Source organism: Salvelinus namaycush, chromosome 3 (genome assembly GCF_016432855.1).
Source record: "Salvelinus namaycush isolate Seneca chromosome 3, SaNama_1.0, whole genome shotgun sequence".
Classification (NCBI taxonomy): domain Eukaryota; kingdom Metazoa; phylum Chordata; class Actinopteri; order Salmoniformes; family Salmonidae; genus Salvelinus; species Salvelinus namaycush.
This window is the reverse complement of record NC_052309.1, coordinates 61,705,021-61,728,443: the sequence shown is the minus strand read 5'-3', so window position 1 is coordinate 61,728,443 and position 23,423 is coordinate 61,705,021. Positions and strand designations below refer to the sequence as shown.

General features: G+C 42.8%; 1 protein-coding gene across 1 annotated transcript; it reads right to left on the bottom strand.

Annotated features, from left to right (window-relative positions):
* Positions 1 to 1,398: 1,398 nt before the first annotated feature.
* On the bottom strand, positions 1,399 to 21,804 carry LOC120044456 (nuclear body protein SP140-like protein). The gene is made up of 13 exons (XM_038989107.1): positions 21,648 to 21,804; positions 21,374 to 21,493; positions 19,611 to 19,744; positions 15,477 to 15,524; positions 15,089 to 15,137; positions 13,204 to 13,323; positions 12,410 to 12,549; positions 12,158 to 12,226; positions 4,642 to 4,769; positions 4,415 to 4,532; positions 4,149 to 4,223; positions 1,824 to 1,967; positions 1,399 to 1,610 (listed from the first exon to the last, which is right to left on the bottom strand). The coding sequence occupies exons 6-13, from the start codon at positions 13,229 to 13,231 to the stop codon at positions 1,497 to 1,499; spliced, it is 816 nt and encodes a 271-aa protein (XP_038845035.1). The 5' UTR covers positions 13,232 to 13,323; positions 15,089 to 15,137; positions 15,477 to 15,524; positions 19,611 to 19,744; positions 21,374 to 21,493; positions 21,648 to 21,804; the 3' UTR covers positions 1,399 to 1,496.
* Positions 21,805 to 23,423: the final 1,619 nt, after the last annotated feature.

The following is a 23,423-nucleotide window of genomic DNA, read 5'->3' as shown; positions in this document are numbered from 1 at the left end:
GCGGAAGGCTCTGGCTGGTCCTGGCTGGACGGCTCTGGCTGGTCCTGGCTGGACGGCTCTGGCTGGTCCTGGCTGGACGGCTCTGAAGGCTCGGGACAGACGGGCAGCTCTGAACAGACGGGCAGCTCTGACGGCTCGGGACAGACGGGCAGCGCTGGGCAGGCAGACAGTTCAGACCACGCTGGGCAGGCAGACAGTTCAGGCAGCGCTGAGCAGGCAAGCAGCGCAGGCGGCGTTGGGCAGACGGCCGACTCTGACCTGCTGAGGCGCACAGTAGGCCTGGTGCGTGGTGCCGGAACTGGAGGCACTGGGCTGGAGACACGCACCACAGGGAGAGTGCGTGGAGGAGGAACAGGGCTCTGGAAACGCACTGGAAGCCTGGTGCGTGGTGTTGGCACTGATGGTACTGGGCTGGGGTGGGAAGGTGGCGCCGGATATACCGGACCGTGAAGGAGGACACGCGCTCTTGAGCACCGAGCCTCCCCAACCCTACCAGGTTGAATGGTCCCCGTAGCCCTGCCAGTGCGGCGAGGTGGAATAGCCCGCACTGGGCTATGCAGGCGAACCGGGGACACCACCTGTAAGGCTGGTGCCATGTACGCCGGCCCGAGGAGACGTACTGGAGGCCAGATATGTTGGGCCGGCTTCATGGCACCCGGCTCGATGCCCAACCTAGCCCTCCCAGTGCGGCAAGGTGGAATAGCCCGCACTGGGCTAAGCACGCGTACTGGGGACACCGTGCGCTCCACCGCATAACACTGTGTCTGACCAGTACGACGCCCTCTCACTCCACGGTAAGCCCGGGGAGTTGGCTCGGGTATCCAACCCGGCTTCGCCACACTCCCCTTTAGCCCCCCCCCAAGAAATTTTTGGGTGAGCCTCTCGGGCTTCCAGCCGCTCTGCCTTGCTTTCGCCTCATAAAACCTCCTCTCCGCTTTCGCTGCCTCCAGCTCCGCTTTGGGGCGGCGACACTCCTCTGGCTCTGCCCAGGGTCCTTTCCCGTCTAGGATTTCCTCCCAAGTCCATTCCTCTTTTCCCCATTGCTGTTGTTCTTGCCTTCCTTCTCCACTCCGCTTGGTCCTGTTTTGGTGGGTGTTTCCGTAACGGCTGTCGTAGTCGTTCTCCTCCTCAGACGAGGAGGAGCATGGATCGGACCAAGATGCGGATTGGTAAGTATTCATTATTTAATGGAAAAACAACAAACACTACAAAATACAAAAACCAACAAACGTGACTAACCCGAAACAGTCCTGTGTGGCCCAAACACTGACACAGGAACAAACACCCATAAAACACAAGTGAAACCCTGGCTGCCTTAGTATGATTCTCAATCAGGGACAACGATTGACAGCTGTCTCTGATTGAGAATCATACCAGGCCGAACACAAAATCCCAACATAGAAAATCAAACCTAGACCAACCCACCCAACTCACGCCCTGACCAACTAAAACAAATACATGACAAAGGAAAACAGGTCAGGAACGTGACAAAGGCTCTACTGGCAGTTGGATGCAGTTGGATGCTGAAGTTGGATGCTGAATGTACTCTTGAACTCTCTCTCAAATAGATCCTTCAATCTTTCGCCCATCCCACGCAACTCTGCATTATCCTTCATTAAAAAAAGACACACACATTTGTATAGAAAACATAATAAACTAGTAATGCATAAAACACAACTCATTTAGCCTAATTCATATTTGTTATTGATTAAACAAAGACACATTGTTAAAGTGTTATTCATGCATTAGCACAATTCCAAGATTTGTTTTCAAAAACGTTGCCCCGAGTCTTCACATTGGATACTACAGTAGTGCAGTCTCACCCTGTTAAATGTGGCACAGTTGGTGAAGATAAGCAACACATCAGACACAAAGTGTTGCATTGACTGGTAGAGATTCTGCTGCAGCTTCTCCACAACCCTGTCCAGCCATATAGGGGTCTTTATCACACTGGTGTAGTTTCTCACCTGGCAATGAAACATACAGACGGAGATAAACTCAGCAAAAAAAAGAAACGTCCCTTTTTCAGGACCCTGTCTTTCAAAGATCATTCGTAAAAATCCAAATAACTTCACAGATCTTCATTGTAAAGGGTTTAAAACACTGTTTACCATGCTTGTTCAATGAACCATAAACAATTAATGAACATGCACCTGTGGAACAGTCGTTAAGCCACTAACAGCTTACAGATGGAAGACAATTAAGGTCACAGTTATGGAAACTTAGGACACTAAAGAGGCCTTTCTACTGACTCTGAAAAACACCAAAAGAAAGATGACCATGGTCCCTGCTCATCTGCGTGAATGTGCCTTAGGCATGCTGCAAGGAGGCATGAGGACTGCAGATGTGGCCAGGGCAATAAATTGCAATGTCCAAACTGTGAGACGCCTAAGACAGCGCTACAGGGAGACAAGACGGACAGCTGATCGTCCTCGCAGTGGCAGACCACGTGTAACAACACCTGCACAGGATCGGTACATCCGAACATCACACCTGCGGGACAGGTACAGGATGGCAACTGATGGGTCAAATTGGGGTCATGATAGGGGCTGCACCAAATGTTTGATGTATTATAATAATTGATTATGCTTATGTTGTATTAATAGAAGGGAAGGGGCTATGGGACCCCTCTACATTTATAGGGTCCTAGACTACAGATTAACAATATATATATCCATTGTACGGTTTTAGAATTGTTCCACAGTATTTTCTAAGTCTCTGCCTCTTATTTTTTTTAAATGGTCTGTGAGAAAGCATTTCAAAGATAAACAAAGAGCCCTGCAGGGGAGTAGAAGAGATAAGAGGATAGTCAGACATACCTCTATAAATCAACTTGGGGGAGTGGACATTTACTGCTGAGGCCTAAGAAAACACTGGAGCTATTGTATCTCTTGCAAGTTTGTATAGCTGTGTATACATGGGCTTGGTCAAGCATGATAAAAGCAACTTGGACTTTTCCTATGGGGCAGAACTCATGAGAGACATCAGTTATATGTGTGATGTTTGATCTTTGACTTCTGTCTACAGCTATATTTTGATTCAAATTGTTATTATTTCTAAGTGCACATTTTGAGTGTTCCTTATTTGTTAAGTAAATAAAACGGAGCACAGAAAAACGGAAGCAACACAACAACTGCCCGAGTTACACCAGTAACGCACAATCCCTCCATCAGTGCTCAGACTGTCCTCAATAGGCTGAGAGAAGCTGGACTGAGGGCTGGTAGGCCTGTTGTAAGGCAGGTCCTCACCAGACATCACCGGCAACAACATCGCCTATGGGCACAAACCCACCGTCGCTGGACCAGACAGGACTGGCAAAAAGTGCTCTTCACTGACCAGTCGCGTTTTTGTCTCACCAGGGGTGATGGTTGGATTCGCGTTTATCTTCGAAGGAATGAACGTTACACTGAGGCCTGTACTCTGGAGCGGGATCCATTTGGTGGTGGATGGTCCGTCATGGTCTGTGGCGGTGTGTCACAGCATCACCGGACTGAGCTTGTTGTCATTGCAGGCAATCTCAATGCTGTGCGTTACAGGGAAGACATCCTCCTCCCTCATGTGGTACCCTTCCTGCAGGCTCATCCTGACATGATCCTCCAGCATGACAATGCCACCAGCCATACTGCTCGTTCTGTGCGTGATTTCCTGCAAGACAGGAATGTCAGTGTTCTGCCATGGCCAGCGATGAGCCCGGATCTCAATCCCATTGAGCACGTCTGGGACCTGTTGGATCGGAGGGTGAGGGCTAGGGCCATTCCCCCCAGAAATGCCCAGGAACTTGCAGGTGCCTTGGTGGAGTGGGGTAACATCTCACAGCAAGAACGGGCAAATATGGTGCAGTCCTTGAGGATGAGATGCACTGCAGTACTTAACGCAGCTGGTGGCCACACCAGATACTGACTGTTACTTTTGATTTTGCCCCCCCCCCCCCCCCCTTTGTTCAGGGACACATTATTCAATAACTGTGGAACTTGTTTAGTTTATGTCTCAGTTGTTGAATCTTGTTATGTTCATACAAATATTTACACATGTTAAGTTTGCTGAAAATAAATGCAGTTGACAGTGAGAGGACGTTTCTTTTTTTGCTGAGTTTATATGTGAACTTTGACACACACACACACACAAGAGAGAGAACCAAGCAAACTTACGTTGATGCAAGGATCTGCCGCAATGATGTGGTCCTTGTCCGCTTGGTATAGACACAGCAGGAGATACTGGCATTCCTGTCAGAGTAAACACACCTTTATGTGACTGGTCAAATATTGTTTACATTTAAGTCTGAATAATTATTTCATGTCAAGTATATATTGATGGTTATAATGGACAGACTGAAAGATAGATATATAGATAGATTGGTCCAATTGCCTGTCAATCAATGAAACAATGGTAGCAGTCATTTGTTCAGGCTCCTTACCAGTAGGTGGTCAGAGATTCGGCAGGTCAAGGCTTCCTGGTAAGTCTTTTGACTGGGGTAACGCCACGACTGACTGGTCCTCAGTACACAGAATGTACACACCCACGGAAGATTATCCCTGTGATTACACACACACACACACACACACAGCTGACAGCTAAGTTTACCTACACAGAACAAACAGACCTCTCTTGTATCAATCTCACTCTCTCATCAACTGTTCTCACCCCAGCATAGCATCATCCACATTAGGAAGATGACATCTCTGATGGAAGGAGCGAGGACACTCATCACAGCATATCAAGCTGCCCTGGCTTCTACAGATGAAGCAGTCGTCATCGTTATCGTGATCATGCTGCCAAGACAGAGAAGAGAGGAAGGTGAGAAGGAATTGGTTAACAATCAAGCACCAACTGTCTGTTTGTGTGTTAACGAATATCGACAGATTGATTTCCCACACCCTCGGGTGTAAAACAAGGAGTCTCCTTATCACCAATTCTGTTTGCTATGTTTATTAATGATTTGACAAAATACATTTAAAAGTTAAATACCAGAGAAAGATATATACTGATGAAATGCTGATTATATTATTTTGATGGCAGAAACTGAACAAGACCTGTGGAAAATGATATTAAGTACTGTCAATTGTTGTTAAAGATGGAGACACGTGATCAATAAAAACATTTAAAAAACTTTAAATGCATTTTAGAAAACCAAGTACTAAGAGAAGTGTTTTTCAGTTTTAGTTTTGGTGGAGAAATTCTTGAGTTTACTAGCAATGACAAATATTTGGGTATTTATTTTGGTGAACATATGACCTTTCTATATGGCACATCTGACCTGGCTGACTCAGCAAGTAGAGCTCTTGGGGGAGTCATAGGAAGAACAAAACCACTCAAAGATATTGGTTATGCCACTTATTCCAAACTGTATCAGACATGTGTATGTCTCCTGTTCTATTCAGGAGGAGTGTGGGTTGCTAAGAGGTACCTCAAAGCAGTACATGATTTTTTGCTTTCGTGATTTTTCCCCCCACAAGTTTGCGCAATAACTGGGGACATGGTGAGATGGAAGGCGTGCATGGTGAGACTTTGGAATAGACTGTGGGATATGCCATTTGCCAGAATACCCATCAAAGTTTTTCAATGGCATCTCTTCATATGGGGAGCATGGGCAACTGAAATGTCTGAACTTTGCCAACAGTCTGACATTGAACATTTGTTTGAAAACAAATTAAGGGAGACATAGATGCTCTTTTAATATATTTTTTTAGGGGGTAGATCAGCTTTAATATTGCAGATACATTGATAGAAGCCACAATCTAATTGTCTGCATCATTTCCAATCCCCCATATATTTTGGGGTAAATATACAGTATCAGTCAAAGGTTTGGACACACCTACTCATTCAAGGGTTTTTCTTTATTTTTTGTATTTTCTACATTGTAGAATAATAGTGAAGACATCAAAACTATGAAATAAGACATATGGAATCATGTTATAACGACACAGGGCGAGACCCAGATACAGACACCGGAGGCAGATGGTTCGAGTCTCTGATATTTATTGAAAAACAAGAGGCAGGCAAGAGACAGGTCGAGGACAGGCAGAAGTTCATAAACCAGGTCAGAGTCCAAAAGGTATGGTGCGGCAGGCAGGCTCGAGGTCAGGGCAGACTGAATGTTCAGGCAGGCGGGTTCAGTGTCAGAGCAGAGAAAGGGTCAGAAACGGGAGGACTAGAAAAACAGGAGCACGGAAAAACACGGTAGTTGACAAGACAAGATGAACTGGCAACAGACAGAAGACACCAGTATAAAGACACAGGGAATAACGGGAACAAATGGGAGACACCTGGTGCAGGGTGGAGACAAGCACAAGACAGATGAAGCAGACCAGTGTGTGACACATATAGTAACCAAGTGTTAAACAAATCAAAATGTATTTTAGATTCTTCAAAGTAGCCACCCTTTGCCTTGATGACAGCTTTGCACATTGTTGGCATTCTCTCAACCAGCTTTATGAGGAATGCTATTCAAACAGTCTTGAAGGAGTTCCCACATATGCTGAGCACTTATTGGCTACTTTTCCTTCACTCTGCGGTCCAACTCATCCCAAACTATCTCAATTGGGTTGAGGTCGGGTGATTGTGGAGGCCAGGTCATCTGATGCCGCACTCCATCCCTCTTACTTGTTCAAAGAGTTCTTACATAGCTTGAATGTGTGTTTTGGGTCATTGTCCTGTTGAAAAATAAATTATAGTCCCACTAAGCGCAAACCAGATGGGATGGTGTATCGCTGCAGTATGCTGTGGTAGCCATGCTGGTTAAGTGTGCCATGAATTCTAAATAAATCACTGAGTGTCACCAGCAAAGCACCCCCACATTATCAAACCTCCTCCTCCATGCTTCACGGTTGGAACCACACATGCAGAGATCATCCGTTCACCTACTCTGCATCTCACAAAGACACGGCAGTTGGAACCAAAAATCGCGAATTTTGACTCATCAGACCAAAGGACAGATTTCCAACGGTCTAATGTCCATTGCTCGTGTTTCTTGGTCCCAGCAAGTTTTTCTTCTGATTGAAGTACTTTAGTAGTGGTTTCTTTGTAGCAATTCGACCATGAAGGCCTGATTCACGCAGTCTCCTCTGAACATTTGATGTTGAGATGTGTCTGTTACTTGAAGCATTTATTTGGGCTGCCATTTCTGAGGCTGGTAACTCTAATGAACTTATCCTCTTTAGCAGAGGTAACTCTGGGTTTACCTTTCCTGTGCCGGTCCTCATGAGAGACAGTTTCATCATAATGCTTAATGGTTTTTGCAACTGCACTTGAAGAAACTTTCAAAGTTCTTGAAATTTTCCGGATTGACAGACCATGTCTTAAAGAAATGATAGACTGTCGTTTCTCTTTGCTTATTTCCGCTGATATTACCATAATATGGACTTGGTCTTTTACCAAATAGGGCTATATTCTGTATACCTCACCTACCATGTCACAACACAACTGATTGGCTCAAACGCATTAAGGAAAAAAATTCCACAAAATAACTTTTAACAAGGCACACCTGTTATTTGAAATGCATTCCAAGTGACTACCTCAAAGCTGGTTGAGAGAATGCCAAGAGTGTGCAAAGCTGTCATCAAGGCAAAGGGTGGCTACTTTGAAGAGTCTCAAATATAAAATATATTTGTTTAACACTTTTTTGGTTGCTACATGATTCCATGTGTTTTTTTATATAATTTTGACGTCTTCACAATTATTCTACAAGGTAGAAAATAGTACGAAAAAAGAAAAACCCTGAAATGAGTAGGTGTCCAAACTTTTGACTGGTACTGTATATTTGTCATATACTGTATTTTCCTTTATTATTTTCCCCTAACTCTATCATCCCGCCCCTAATTGGACAAAATGAATAGACAACAATACATTCGCTTCTAATTCCAGCTTATACATACTCTATACATTTTACAGACACAGTATATTTTACATTAGTTATCTTAATTTTTATCCCACCCTTTAGCGCCCCTCAACCCCTCCAATCTATCTCTGAACACCCTCCAGTTTTGTGGTGATATCTCACAAAAGTCCTGAACCCTTCTATTCTCGTAGTTTCTACAGATTGTAAATTGAAGATAACACAAAAATGTTAAGAGTATTATTATATTATTGATCGATTTGAGTAGGACTTTTCAAATCACCCAGCAGTGCTATTTGCAGAGGTAAATTAAATTCTTCAGCAATTCCTGAACCTGCAACCAAAAACAAACTACATATCGGCAGTACCAACAAAAAAAAGGTGATCTAATGATTCTGTCTCTTCGCAGCAAAATCTGCAGAACTGGCATGGTTGTATCCAACCTATAATAATTATATAACATTCTATTGGATGTAAGAATTGTATATAATAATTTAAATTGAAAAGGTTTTGAATCCGGTTGTCATTTTGTGAATTAGTTTGACAAACCATTGGTCCTTAAATGAAACTGGTATACTTTTTATTTATCACAATTTTCTTTCAACCAATTTTGACAGACAAGTTCCTTACCTTCTCCCCCTTCCATTTTTGCTGACTTAGACACTATTAAAAAAAACAAGTGACGACGCAATATGAAAATAAATGGGTGGAGGAGATTAATCATGAACCCAAATTGAGAACCTTCTGTTAGATTAGGGGTGAATTCGTGTGTGAGAGATATATTGTGTACAACCTACCTAAAAGCAAGAGATCCCTATGTGCACAGGTAAGATCAGGGATATGGCCTCTGCGTATTTAAACTATTGTGACCTCGAAGAGATAGAGAATAATATTTATTTGATCCTTTATTGCCCTTTCTACCACGATACGCTTGCCCTTACTCCAGAAAGTCCACCAAATATACCCTGGCATTACTGTATGTGGCTGAACGATGAGGAGAAACTGAAACAGTTTTTTGTCCATTGTGTACTTCCGTTTGCTGAATGTTTTTGATAAAGCCTAAAAGAAAAAGGGTGACCTATTATTAAATGTAAAAAATATTCAGCCCCAGACAACTAGCAAAGTGCATATATGTATATACAGTGCATTCGGAAAGTATTCAGACCCCTTCACTTTTTCACATATAGCCTTATTCTAAAATTGATTAAATTGTTTTTATCCCTCCTCAATCTACACACATTACCCCATAATGATGAAGCAAAATCAGGTTTTTAGAAATGTTTGCAAATGTATTCAAAATAGAAAACGGAAATATCACATTTATATAAGTATTCAGACCCTTTACTCAGTACTTTGTTTTAGCACCTTTGACAGCGATTACAGCCTCGTGCCTTCATGGGTTTGACACTACAAGCTTGGCACACCTGTATTTGTGGAGTTTCTCCCATTCTTCTCTGCAGATCCTCTCAAGCTCTGTCAGGTTGGATGGGGAGCGTCACTGAACAGCCATTTTCAGGTCTCTTCAGAGATGTTCGATCTGGTTCAAGTCCGGGCTCTGGCTGGGGTACTCAAGGACATTCAGAGACTTTTCCTGAAACCACTCCTTCGTTGTCTTGGCTGTATGCTTAGGGTTGTTGTCCTGTTGGACTGGGGCGAAGGTTCACCTTCCAAGGTCCTAAGCGCTCTGGAGCAGGTTTTCATCAAGGATCTCTCTGTATTTTGATCCGTTCTCTCGACCCTGACTAGTCTCCCAGTTCCTGATGCTGAAAAACATCCCCACAGCATGATGCTGCTACCACCATGCTTCACAGTAGGGATGGTATAGGCCAGGTGATGAGCGGTGCCTGGTTTCCTCCTGGCGTGACGCTTGACATTCAGGCCAAAGAGTTCAATCTTGGTTTCATCAGACCAAAGAATCTTGTTTTTCATGGTCTGAGTCCTTTAGGTGCCTTTTGGCAAACTAGTACACTGTCAACTGTGGGACCTTACCTGGACAGGTGTGTGCCTTTCCAAATCATGTCCAATCAATTGAATTTACCACAGGCGGACTCCAATCAATTTGTAGAAACATCAAGAATGATCAATGTAACCAGGATGCACCTGAGCTCAATTTCGAGTCTCATAGCAAAGGGTCTGAATACTTAGTCGGAAGTTAACATATACTTAGGTTGGAGTCATTAAAACTCGTTTTTCAACCACTCCAAAAATTTCTTGTGAACAAACAAAAGTTTTGGCAATTCGGTTAGGACATCTACTTTGTGCATGACACAAGTCATTTTTCCAACAATTGTTTACAGACAGATTATTTCACTGTATCACAACTCTAGTGGGTCAGAAGTTTACATACACTAAGTTGACTGTGCCTTTAAACAGCTTGGAAAATTCCAGAAAATGATGTCATGGTTTAGAAGCTTCTGATAGGCTAATTGACATAATTTGAGTCAATTGGAGGTGTACCTGTGGATGTATTTCAAGGCCTACCTTCAAACTTAGTGCCTCTTTGCTTGATATCATGGGAAAATCAAAATAAATCAGCTAAAACAATTGTAGACCTCCACAAGTCTTGTTCATCCTTAGGAGCAATTTCCAAACGCCTGAAGGTACCACGTTCATCTGTACAAACAATAGTATGCAAGTATAAACACCATGGGACCACGCAGCCGTCATACTGCTCAGGAGGAGACGCGTTCTGCCTCCTAAAGATGAACATACTTTGGTGCAAAAAGTGCAAATCAATCCCGGAACAGCAAAGGACCTTGTGAAGATGCTGGAGGAAACAGGTACAAAAGTATCTCTCTCCACAGTAAAACGAGTTCTATATCGACATAACCTGAAAGGCCTCTCAGCAAGGAAGAAGCCACTGCTCCAAAACCGCCATAAAAAAGCCAGACTACGGTTTGCAACTGCACATGGGGACAAAGATTGTACTTTTTGGAGAAATATCCTCTGGTCTGATGAAACAAAAATATAACTGTTTGGCCATAATGGCATTTGTTATGTTTGGAGGAAAAAGGGGGATGCTTGCACGCCGAATAACACCATCCCAACCGTGAAGCACGGGGGTGGCAGCATCATGTTGTGGGGGGTGCTTTGCTGCAGGAGGGACTGGTGCACTTCACAAAATAGATGGCATCATGAGGGAGGAGAATTATGTGGATATATTGAAGCAACATGTCAAGACATCAGTCAGGAAGTTAAAGCTTGGTCGCAAATGGGTCTTCCAAATGGGCAATGACCCCAAGCATACTTCCAAAGTTGTGGCAAAATGGCTTAAGGATAACAAAGTCAAGGTATTGGAGTGGCCATCACAAAGCCCTGACCTCAATCCTATAGAAAACTTGTGGGCAGAACTGAAAAAGTGTGTGCAAGCAAGGAGGCCTACAAACCTGACTCCAAAATTCACCCAAATTATTGTGGGAAGCTTGTGGAAGGCCACCCAAAACGTTAGACCCACGTTAAACAATTTAAAGGCAATGCTACCAAATACTAATTGAATGTATGTACACTTCTGACCCACTGGGAATGTGATGAAAGAAATAAAAGCTGAAATAAATCATTCTCTCTACTATTATTCTGACATTTCACATTCTTAAAATAAAGTGGTGATCCTAACTGACCTAAGACAAGGATTTTTTACTAGGATTAAATGTCAGGAATTGTGAAAAACGGAGTTTAAATGTATTTGGCTAAGGTGTATGTAACTTCCGACTTCAACTGTATTTAAATAAGGTATTTCTGTTTTTTTTATTTTTAATACATATACAAAAATTTCACTTCGTCATGATGGGTGGGGTATTGTGTGTAGATTGATGAGGATTTTTTTTATTCAATCCATTTTAGAATAAGGCTGTAAGGTAACAAAATGTGGAAAAAGTGAAGGGGTCTGAATACTTTCCAAATGCACTGTAGATTGTGTACAGGCCTGTCTCACACTTGAATCTTCTCTTTGTTCGAGACCAGGTTTAAACACCTTCTGTTCCATTTTTCTGTATTTATTTTTATAATTTTTACTGATCTAGGGTTATTATTATTATTGCTTGTATAACCTTATCTACTATTATGTACTGATTTATTTATTCTGCGCAGAACACGAGAAGAATTATCACTGAGTTATCACTGTCAAATCATTCTAATGTTTGTTTTCAGTCAATTAACACGAAAATGTACTTAATGAATTACTTAATTCATTCATCATCCCCTATTCAGTGATGTTGAGAAACATCTTGGAATTTCATTATTAAAACTGAAGCATTTATTTAAACTATGTGATTGGCTGATTGGTAAGTGGGTGCCACCGTGTTCGTGACGGTCGAGGGGGAAACTTACCCTGTCTTTGGCCGTAGGGCTGCACAGCTTGCACTTACACAGGAGTTTGTGAATGACCAAGATCTTACTCTGAAAATGAGAAACAAACAAAGACCTTTTTGAAGAAGGGAAATGTTTTCATCACAGGTCCTTAATGACCTTGCAGACTATCTTAAGCCATTCCTTGTACAGTAGGTTGGTAAGTGCCAAACACACATTATTTTCCCCTCATCGTTCTTCCTCTCTCTCGCTCTGTTATTTTTCCCTGTGTACCTCGATGAGGACGCTGAGTGGTTTCCCGTCCCACTGGATGTCGTTCCTCCAGGAGGGATCTTCCAGAGCTGACTCCCCCGTCACAAACTCCACCGGGGTCATCCAGCGCTGGTCCGTACGGATGCTCTTTCCACACAACCCTGGGCCACAGAGAAAATAGGGACAGAAGGACAAACTCAAATGAATCCAATATGGGTCACTACAGCTGACCAGAGTGACATAGGGCTATGGTAAAATAACCTGTAGTGTATTATCGATAATATTACGTTTATTTTTGTGGGTACATTTTCAGTACAAGTCCCGGTTTTAGCCAGTCAGCACATTTTTGACCATAGTCCCTGTACAGACAGACAATGAGCACATACAAAGCAGAGAGCAACATATGACAACTAACACTTAGTAGGCAGACAGAAAGAGCAACCAAACAAAAGACAAAAAATTAACAAACAATATCTACACACCTAACAAACTACAGACAGGTTGATTGTTGCACAGTTACGTGTGGCTGAAAGCAGTGAGTTCCAGACATGGGAAGCTCTCACAGTGAAAGCCGTCTGACTGAAGGTGCTTTTCCTGAAGGGAACTATAGTCACCTCTCATGGCAGACCTTCTGGATCTGCTGAAATGGGTTTTCTGCTTGATAAAAGCACTAAGTGGGGGCAGTATTTGAGGTACAGCCATAGAAAGAGGGTTGCCAACATGTAAAAATGTCTCCAGTACCTTCAATAGTTTCAAAGACATGGCGATAGCTATAGAATGTTGTTTACTAAACCTTGAGAGAATAAAATTTGTACCTGATGCAAACCGATCCTTATGTAGCATTCCATTGATGGCTCCACAGGTGACTTTGAAGACTTCCTCTTTTTCCTGCTCAGCTTCTTCCTCCTCATCATCATCGTCATCCTCCTTAGATTCTGAAGTAAAGATAAACAAAGAGGTTTAGGGAAAGATGGTTTATTATACACTGCTCAAAAAAATAAAGGCAACACTTAAACAACACAATGTAACTCCAAGTCAATCACACTTCTGTGAAATCAAACTGTCCACTTAGGAAGCAACACTGATTGACAATAAATTTCACATGCTGTTGTGCAAATGGAATAGACAAAAGGTGGAAATTATAGGCAATTAGCAAGACACCCCCAATAAAGGAGTGATTCTGCAGGTGGTGACCACAGACCACTTCTCAGTTCCTATGCTTCCTGGCTGATGTTTTGGTCACTTTTGAATGCTGGCAGTGCTCTCACTCTAGTGGTAGCATGAGACTGAGTCTACAACCCACACAAGTGGCTCAGGTAGTGCAGCTCATCCAGGATGGCACATCAATGCGAGCTGTGGCAAGAAGGTTTGCTGTGTCTGTCAGCGTAGTGTCCAGAGCATGGAGGCGCTACCAGGAGACAGGCCAGTACATCAGGAGAAGTGGAGGAGGCCGTAGGAGGGCAACAACCCAGCAGCAGGACCGCTACCTCCGCCTTTGTGCAAGGAGGAGCACTACCAGAGCCCTGCAAAATGACCTCCAGCAGGCCACAAATGTGCATGTGTCAGCATATGGTCTCACAAGGGCTCTGAGGATCTCATCTCGGTACCTAATGGCAGTCAGGCTACCTCTGGCGAGCACATGGAGGGCTGTGCGGCCCCACAAAGAAATGCCACCCCACACCATGACTGACCCACCGCCAAACCGGTCATGCTGGAGGATGGTGCAGGCAGCAGAACGTTCTCCACGGCGTCTCCAGACTCTGTCACGTCTGTCACATGTGCTCATGTGCTCAGTGTGAACCTGCTCTCATCTGTGAAGAGCACAGGGCGCCAAAGGCGAATTTGCCAATATTGGTGTTCTCTGGCAAATGCCAAACGTCCTGCACGGTGTTGGGCTGTAAGCACAACCCCCACCTGTGGACGTCGGGCCCTCATACCACCCTCATGGAGTCTGTTTCTGACCGTTTGAGCAGACACATGCACATTTGTGGCCTGCTGGAGGTCATTTTGCAGGGCTCTGGTAGTGCTCCTCCTTGCACAAAGGCGGAGGTAGCGGTCCTGCTGCTGGGTTGTTGCCCTCCTACGGCCTCCTCCACGTCTCCTGATGTACTGGCCTGTCTCCTGGTAGCGCCTCCATGCTCTGGACACTACGCTGACAGACACAGCAAACCTTCTTGCCACAGCTCGCATTGATGTGCCATCCTGGATGAGCTGCACTACCTGAGCCACTTGTGTGGGTTGTAGACTCCGTCTCATGCTACCACTAGAGTGAGAGCACCGCCAGCATTCAAAAGTGACCAAAACATCAGCCAGGAAGCATAGGAACTGAGAAGTGGTCTGTGGTCACCACCTGCAGAATCACTCCTTTATTGGGGGTGTCTTGCTAATTGCCTATAATTTCCACCTTTTGTCTATTCCATTTGCACAACAGCATGTGAAATTTATTGTCAATCAGTGTTGCTTCCTAAGTGGACAGTTTGATTTCACAGAAGTGTGATTGACTTGGAGTTACATTGTGTTGTTTAAGTGTTCCCTTTATTTTTTTGAGCAGTGTATAAGTGTGAAGGGTCAGGCCTGTGTTATTCACAAAACCCTATAACAACAAAAACAGAGTTAGAGAGACAACACCATCCCCTTTACCAGATAGTCATGTCTAAAGGATTCAGAAAGATTCCATTGAGTTGTGATTAGTGCACATACCTGTGATTGAGCCCGTTGATTGGTTGGAGGGAAACAGTGCTTTCTTGGCCTAGATAGGAGAAAAGGGACAGACCAGTTTTACATATATCAGTCACATACCAGACTCTTCTTTATCTAATATGGTAAGAACATGGACAAATACAAATATCAATGGTCAAAGTATGATCACGCACAAGAAATATAAATTCATGCCCGCATATATGTCACAATATCAACGGCTAAGGCTAAGCTATTGTCAAGTTAGATGTTGCAATAAAACAAATTTATGACTAACGTTCATAAACAACATGTACTCAGATGCTATGACGATGCAGCACTTAACCTATAGTCAAATTAAGTTTGGCTGTTAATCCAGAGGATATGGTATATCGAAAGATTGGTCTCCTACCTGTGCACTCTTTCTTCTTTTAAAGTCTGGTGAAGTTAAATGACCTTCCTGAGGTGGGTGGGATGGTGAAATGAAGGGGGAGAGAAGGGGGAACAGACATACCATTCAGTCACTCAACACTAAAAAGAAATATCAGTGAAATACCTGTACAGTTAGTTTCTTTACAGAAAAACAAAAAGGGTATAATGTGTAGCTATAGTTTGTTGCTCTGTCTGTCCCAATTTTCTGCTATATGTAATGATACACCGATATGCTGCCCCGGAGACCGGGGTTGGTTGTTTTACGGTTTGGTTGTCACAGTGCTAATTAATTCCCAATCTAAATGGCGCTGTGTAATATTTTTTAGGTTAAAATGTGTGAATTCTTTGAAAGAACTCATCCACCTGGTAAAAATTCATGTCAGCATGACAAAATATTGAGGTGTTTTACGTTTTTCATAATTTTTGTATTATTTAGTAAATGTTTGAATTATGGGAATATCAATCAACACGTACGTTTGTTGAAAAGGGGTGAAGCGAGAGAAATATTTTAAACCTATTTATCTCGCTCTGCTGTGTGCATCTCGATAGCTGTCACTCAAATGGCAAGGGGCTGAAGCTCATTGGATAGAACTCTAATTGCTAGGGGGTTGGCCCACATGGGGGTAAATGTAGGGAAAATTTCACCACACAGATCCCAGTAAACAATCACTTTTAAACTAGGGATTTCATGACTAATTAAGGTGAGAGTCATTTCGCTCATAGGTTATGCATGTGTGAACTACACATTGACACATCCAGCCCAAGGCGGGAGGTTGGAAAAAAATGCTTACTAGTCGCAAAAGTTCCGGAGCATGTCTTTAATTCGATCAAAGAAAGGCTTGGCTGGCCTCCCGAGTGGCGCAGCAGACTAAGGTACTGCATCGCAGTGATATAGGCGTCACTACAGACCCGGGTTTGATCCCGGGCTGTATCACAACCAGCCGTGACCGGGTGTTCCATAGGGCGGCGCACAATTGGCCCAACGTCGTCCGGGTTAGGGGAGGGTTTGGCTGGGGGGGCTTTACTTGGCTCATCGCGCTCTAGCGACTCCTTGTGGCGGGCCGGGCGCCTGCAGGCTGGTATACAGTGTTTCCTCTGACACATTGGTGCGGTTTGCTTCCGGGTTAAGCGGGCGGGTGTTAAGAAGTGCGATTAGGCGGGTCATGTTTCGGAGGGCGCATGACTCGAGCTTCGCCTCCCAAGCCGGTTGGGGAGTTGCAGCGATGAGACAAGATCGAAAAGGGAGAGAAAAAGGGGGTAAAAAAAAAAGAAAAAGAAAGAAAGGCTTGGCTATTTCTAAGAATGTGTTTGCTATATTGTTTCACTTCTTGTTTCAAAAGGAATAACTACTAGCAAACATTGTAACAACCAACCCCATACTGTGTGACATCCAACCCCACGATGGGGCTGGTTGTCACAAGTGGGAAGAGTGTGTTTGATGGCGTATAAAATCAAATCAAATTACATTTTATTTGTCACGCTTCTGAAACAACAGGTGTAGACTAACTAATGGATCCATTTCCAACAATGTAGAATTAAAGATAATTAGTTAATTGAGGTAGGGGTAAAGTGACTAGGCAACAGGATAAATAGACAGTAGCAGCAGCGTATGTGTGAAAGTGGCTGTGTGTATGTTAAGGATTAACATGGGAAACCGGGATCCGGAATACTGTTCACATTTCCCCCCAAAATAAAATGACATTTTCCCACAACATGAGCAGCATCAGATTAGCAAAAAATAAAATAGCACATTATCCTAACAGGTTGTTGCATGGAAAACTTTAGCCTAGCACATTTACTTCACACAAAGTTGGTACTAATTCAAAGCATACCATAATTGACACTGCCGGACTGCACATGCGACCCGAATGCAGTTAATAAAACCTACAGGGAGCCCCTACAGTATAGCCGATAAAACAGGGTTCCCCAACTGGCGGCCTGCGGGCTGAATTTGGCCCGCTGGTGGTTTCATTTCACCCACCAAGTTTCCGTTTTTTTTTGGTTGAATTTTAATTGTTGGACTTAAAAAATAACTCTAAAAACACCAGGAAATTAGCTCCAAGTGATTTTATTTCGTGAAATCTGTTCAAGTATTTCCACACACCTGTAATCATATCATATACAAATTCAAGCAAGGTTCGAATTATTATGTTTTAGTCAAATATTATATCTGTTTGGGCTTCTTGCGGTCAATTTGCAGTCTACAAATGATTTGTAATTATGTTCTGGCCCCCCGACCATCCGCTCAAGAAAAAAAACGTCTAACGGCTGAATCTAGTTGATGATCCCTGCTATAAAAGAACATGTGCCTCTTTGAGCTGTCATTGTGACTCTTCAGACAGTCACAAAGTTGATAGGTCTATGCACAATTCACTGCATTTGCATCTCTGTCACAGACATGAAGTCTGTTAACAATTCAGAGAGGCATGATGGAAAAGGCTACAGTTGAAGTCGGAAGTCGTTAACACTCGTTTCTCAACCACTCCACAAATATCTTGTTAACAAACAAAAGTTTTGGCAAGTCGGTTAGGACATCTACTTTGTGCATGACACAAGTAATTCTTCCAACAATTGTTTACAGACAGATTATTTCACTTATAATTCACTGTATCACAATTCCAGTGGGTCAGAAGTTTACATACACTAAGTTGACTGTGCCTTTAAACAACTTGGAAAATTCCAGAAAATGATTTCATGGCTTCAGAAGCTTCTGATAGGCTAATTGACATAATTTGAGTCAATTGGAGGTGTACCTGTGGATGTATTTCAAGGCCTACCTTCAAACTCAGTGCCTCTTTGCTTGACATCATGGGAAAATCTAAATAAATAGACCTCAGCAAAACAATTGTAGACCTCCACAAGTCTGGTTCATCCTTGGGAGCAATTTCCAAACGCCTGAAGGTACCACGTTCATCTGTACAAACAATAGTATGCAAGTATAAACACCATGGGACCACGCAGCCGTCATACCGCTCAGGAAGCAGACGCGTTCTGTCTCCTAGAGATGAACGTACTTTGGTGCGAAAAGTGCAAATCAATCCCAAAACAACAGCAAAGGACCTTGTGAAGATGCTGGAGGAAACAGGTACAAAAGTACCTATATCCACAGTAAAACGAGTTCTATATCGACATAACCTGAAAGGCCGCTCAGCAAGGAAGAAGCCACTGCTCCAAAACCGCCATAAAAAAAAGCCAGACTACAGTTTGCAACTGCACATGGGGACAAAAATTGTACTTTTTGGAGAAATATCCTCTGGTCTGGTGAAACAAAAATAGAACTGTTTGGCCATAATGACCCTCATTATGTTTGGAGGAAAAAGGGGGAGGCTTGCAAGCCGAAGAACACCATCCCAACCAAGAAGCACGGGGGTGGCGGCATCATGTTGTGTGGGTGCTTTGCTGCAGGAGGGACTGGTGAATTTCACAAAATAGATGGCATCATGAGGGAGAAAAATTATGTGGATATATTGAAGCAACATGTCAAGACATCAAGAAGGCATTCACCTAGCTAAACAACATTAACTGATATGGACTAGTTGATCTGATGAGGAAAACTGATGATGCACTACCCAATGTCTAAGTTTCACCTTTCAAAAGTAAGTTGACAGCGAGACTGAGTTCCAAAAAAATATGTATGTGAACACACTTTCCAGCTGGTTAGTGCATTTTCTGAGTATGCGTCCTGGTAAACTGTCCGGCCCTGCGACCTTGTGAATATTAACCTGTTTAAAGGTCTTACAGTGACTCCGTGTTGGAATAAGATGAGGCTAAAAAGAGCCCCCATTTCAACCCAAGACCTTGGTGTTTCTCCTAATATTGAAAAGTCTTGTAAAATATGCTGGTGCTGAGAAATACACACGAGTAAAAAGTATGACAACCAACCCCAGTCTCCCCTATATGATATTGTATATGATACAGACCTATATATATATCCCAGTGTAGTAGTGTATGGCAACATTGTCCAAATGACATAGGCCTGATTAGAGTATGAAAAGTGACCAAGCTGTTCAACTTTTCTGTGTTTTATTTTATGATTTTAAATCAATTGTATCCACGTCTGGTTGAATTGTGTTTTTAAATGGTCAAATAAATCCAATCAAAATATATGCTGTACCTGGATCAGTTTTCCCAGAGTGGTGTTTCTACAGCGGATACTGTACTTCCAGTTCTTACTGCTCTTCTTCCCCCCAAACTCCTCAAAGCCACTTGGGGTGAACCAGCGACCCTGGACCACAATGCACCTCTCCCCTGAAACAAACCAATGAGGAAGTCAGACATCATACATACCACCACAAATTAAAACAATGCAAAGTCAAATAGACCGTAGTACACATTTGCCTGACTGTGATTGAAACCTGGGTCTCCTGCACATCACAATACAGTGTTAACCCACTAAAGACTATACATTAGATCTGGGCCCGTATCCACAAATGGTCTCATAGTAGAACATTTATTGGGTAAACATAAAAGCTATGCATGATGCCTTTAGTCATAAAAGTCACACCTACTCGACAGATATTTAGGACACTTCATGAGCTGTCCTAACCAGTTAAGAATTATCAGCAGGTGTCTTGGTAATGGAAAAATGCAGTAAGTCAGTGGTTCCTGCACCACATGCAATTACTTTGGAGTTGTTAAAATAATGTTTAGATATTTCTATATGATCAATCCATTAATAATCTAGACCTACTGTACATGTAACAGTATGTCTTGAGCTTTTGACAACGATTTCAAGAGGCCTATTCTACAAGTATATATACTTATAAACACTAGGCTAATAAATACACCAGTTTTTCTGTTATTTCAAGTTATCCATTTGGAGAGCAACATCACTTTGTTACAAAAAATATGTCTAAATTGGGCATGCCTGTAAATTCGGCAATTGAAGGCATCTAGGGCTTATGTTGACTTGTGTTCGATGAACATGATAGACCTTTCAAACGTTGTATGCAACATTATCGGCAAGTGACTTGATGTCTCCTGTGGCAAAGCAATTCAGAGTTGTTAAATGGGAGTGACGAGTGTGTTGATATAAAGGTAATCTAGTGAAAATAATCCACTTTTAGAAACCATCAGAATAATAAAAAAGGTTATATTTGCCAACATATTAGAGTAGGAAAAGTGATTGTTCCAGGCTAAAATTATATCAAACTTTTTACTTTTGCAACATTTGGCTACAGTCAGATTCGCCGTGGTTGTCTGAAGCGCTTTACCTATAGAGTTCACAACTGGCAATGTCTCATCACGATTGGTTATTCTCCATCATTTGCAACATTGTCAATGAGCATCATCACTATCTTTCCTTTGCGGAAGCTCAAAATGTTGTGATTCCCCGCTGAGATAAACTTGATTTTAATCCTGACTCAGAATTTGTCTGGGAAGTATCTTACGATATCCTAAAACCTACTGTGAGTTGTCTTTTTGTTGTCTTAAAACTTGTTTTAACAGGATCCCTATGACCTTTTCTGAGATGCTTTGTGGATATGGGCTCTGGTCTCAGGGCTGGAGAAATATAACCACTCTCAAATTCATAAAATGGGCTATGGATGCAAAGACTGACCATCCATGCTATTAACATTCTAGTTTTAACCATGCTTTGAGGGTTTGTTTACATTTACTTTGTTAACAAACATTGGAGTTAAACAAGCTTATATTTTGTTCTGATGGGGTAAGTCAGTTAAACTAAGCTCACGAGATATTTATAAGTTATATTCTTCAAGAATCAATGGATACATATCATAAATGTCCAAAAACCAATGTAGCAACTGCAGATTGCCCCTTTAAGGTCTCAGGCACGGTTATTGGGACCGAACCACATCCACCGTTACACAGAAACACAGAGAATCACATCACATTAAGTCCATTGTTACGACCTACCTTTGGCCAGCTTGTTCCTGATGAGAATGCCTTCTTTGTCCCCACAGGTGACTGGGAGCTGGGTCTTGTAGATGGGCCTGGTCCAGATGTCATCTTTCTCCCCCTTCCTGGAAGGAAAACCTGCATGGGGACACGTTCCAGACAAACATTTAGATGTGACTTGAAATTAAAAAGAAACATATTTCACCCCCCAAAAAAGGTTACAGATGGACTTTAGACTTTCTGACTCAAGTCCTCCTCTTTCCCAGAAGGCAGCATGAATCCTGGGACTCACAGTTGGTCGGCCTCTGGACTTTCCTCTTCTGACTGGGGTTGGACTGGGTGGATGTGCTGGGCTGCTCCTCCTCAGCACTCTCACTTCTCTCTTTCTGTTTACTATTTTTCCTTCTTGTCTTCTCCTCTTCTTTCTCCTCCTCTTCCCCTTCCTCTGAAGCCTTCTTCTTATCCTCCTCTTCCTCCTCCTCCTCTTCTCCTTCTGCTGAAGCCTTCTTTTTATCATCCTCCTCCTCTTCCTTCTCCACCTTCTTTGGCAGTTTCTCATAGAATGTGAACGACCCTGCATGGGATTGGAGGCAAAATTTAGCAAACCATGCAACCTAAATAATTTACAACTAATTAAAACAATTAGAATATACATTTGACAGGGCATTGAACTTCAACTTCTAAGAATCCACCATTGTGACTACATTTATACTCTACTAGGAGTTAGAATTATATATAGATATTAACCTATCCATTCGAATGTCATAATAATAAGAGTGAAGACCTCAGAACTGACCGTCCAGCAGGCGGTTTCGTAACAGGCATAACGTGGGGTACTGCTGCAGGAGGTGGTCCCTGAACACACAGTTCCAGAACACCTTGATGCTGCCGGGCCTCTCTGCCTCCACCCAGTCCAACATCTGGTACACACCCTTCTCCCTCAGCTCCTTACTCCTCATCCGAATCAGCTTCTGCAGGAGGGGTCAAATACAAAACTATAGTCCAATTTGTGAGGGTTGTCAAATTAAGGCTGGAGTGGAGTGATAGACTTGATTCTCTAGCAACCACCATCTCAATAAGTTCCTGTGACAGACAGGGATTTATGGACACACATCAGGCCTTATGAATCAATGATCATCAACTCCAATTTCCACTCGTACAATAACATTCAGAGACCTGTTACCAGCTAGCAATAGGACAGTAACTGGTGTTAGTGTACACAGTACACTCAAGAGCATACAAAATAGGATAAATCATTTTACCAAATCAATTCTGTAGACTACAATTTGTTTTGTTACACGGTTTAATCAGGGTTTTTTCAGTAGAGTATAGTAGAGCACAGTACGATACAGTACAGTATAGTTTACTTCAGTAGAGTACAGTACAGTACAGTATAATACATTAGAGTACAGTACAGTTTAATTCAGTAGAGTAGAGTTTAGTTCAGTAGAGTAAAGTAGGGTACAATACAGTACTATATTCTGTGCTCTACTGTTTTGAACTATACTTTACTTTTATTTACTGTACTGTACTCTGCTGTGCTCTACATTACTGCACGGTGCTGTCCAAACCTGTGAAACATTGATGTCTATGATTGGTTCAGATTTCTCAACCAATCATAGACATCTGTCAATGTTTGGGCCAAATCCGGACTGACCAAATCTTGACCAAATATACACGTCTATGTTTAGGCCAAATAAAGGCCTGTCCCGACTAGATGTCTGTGGACGTTGAAATCAAGGCCAGTACAGACCGGACCAAATCTGAACCAAACATTGACGTCTGTGATTGGTTCCGATTTGGTCAAGTCCAATCCGTACCTCCCAATAAGAGTCAGGTCGGGACAAAAAAAATAACACATCTAAAAGACGTCGGCGTGGGTCCGTGGTTGGTAGGATGTAATTTAGCGCTGCTTGCTTAAACTTTGAGTGGGAGGGTGTGTGTATAGAAACTTGGTAGTCCAGTCTACTGCTCTCACCTTGTACATTTCTTCCGGAATGAGGTGGTGGTCTCGGAGCTGGTTAAGAAAGGTGTGTGGTTGCTCCATGCACGACATCTCTGTCCTACT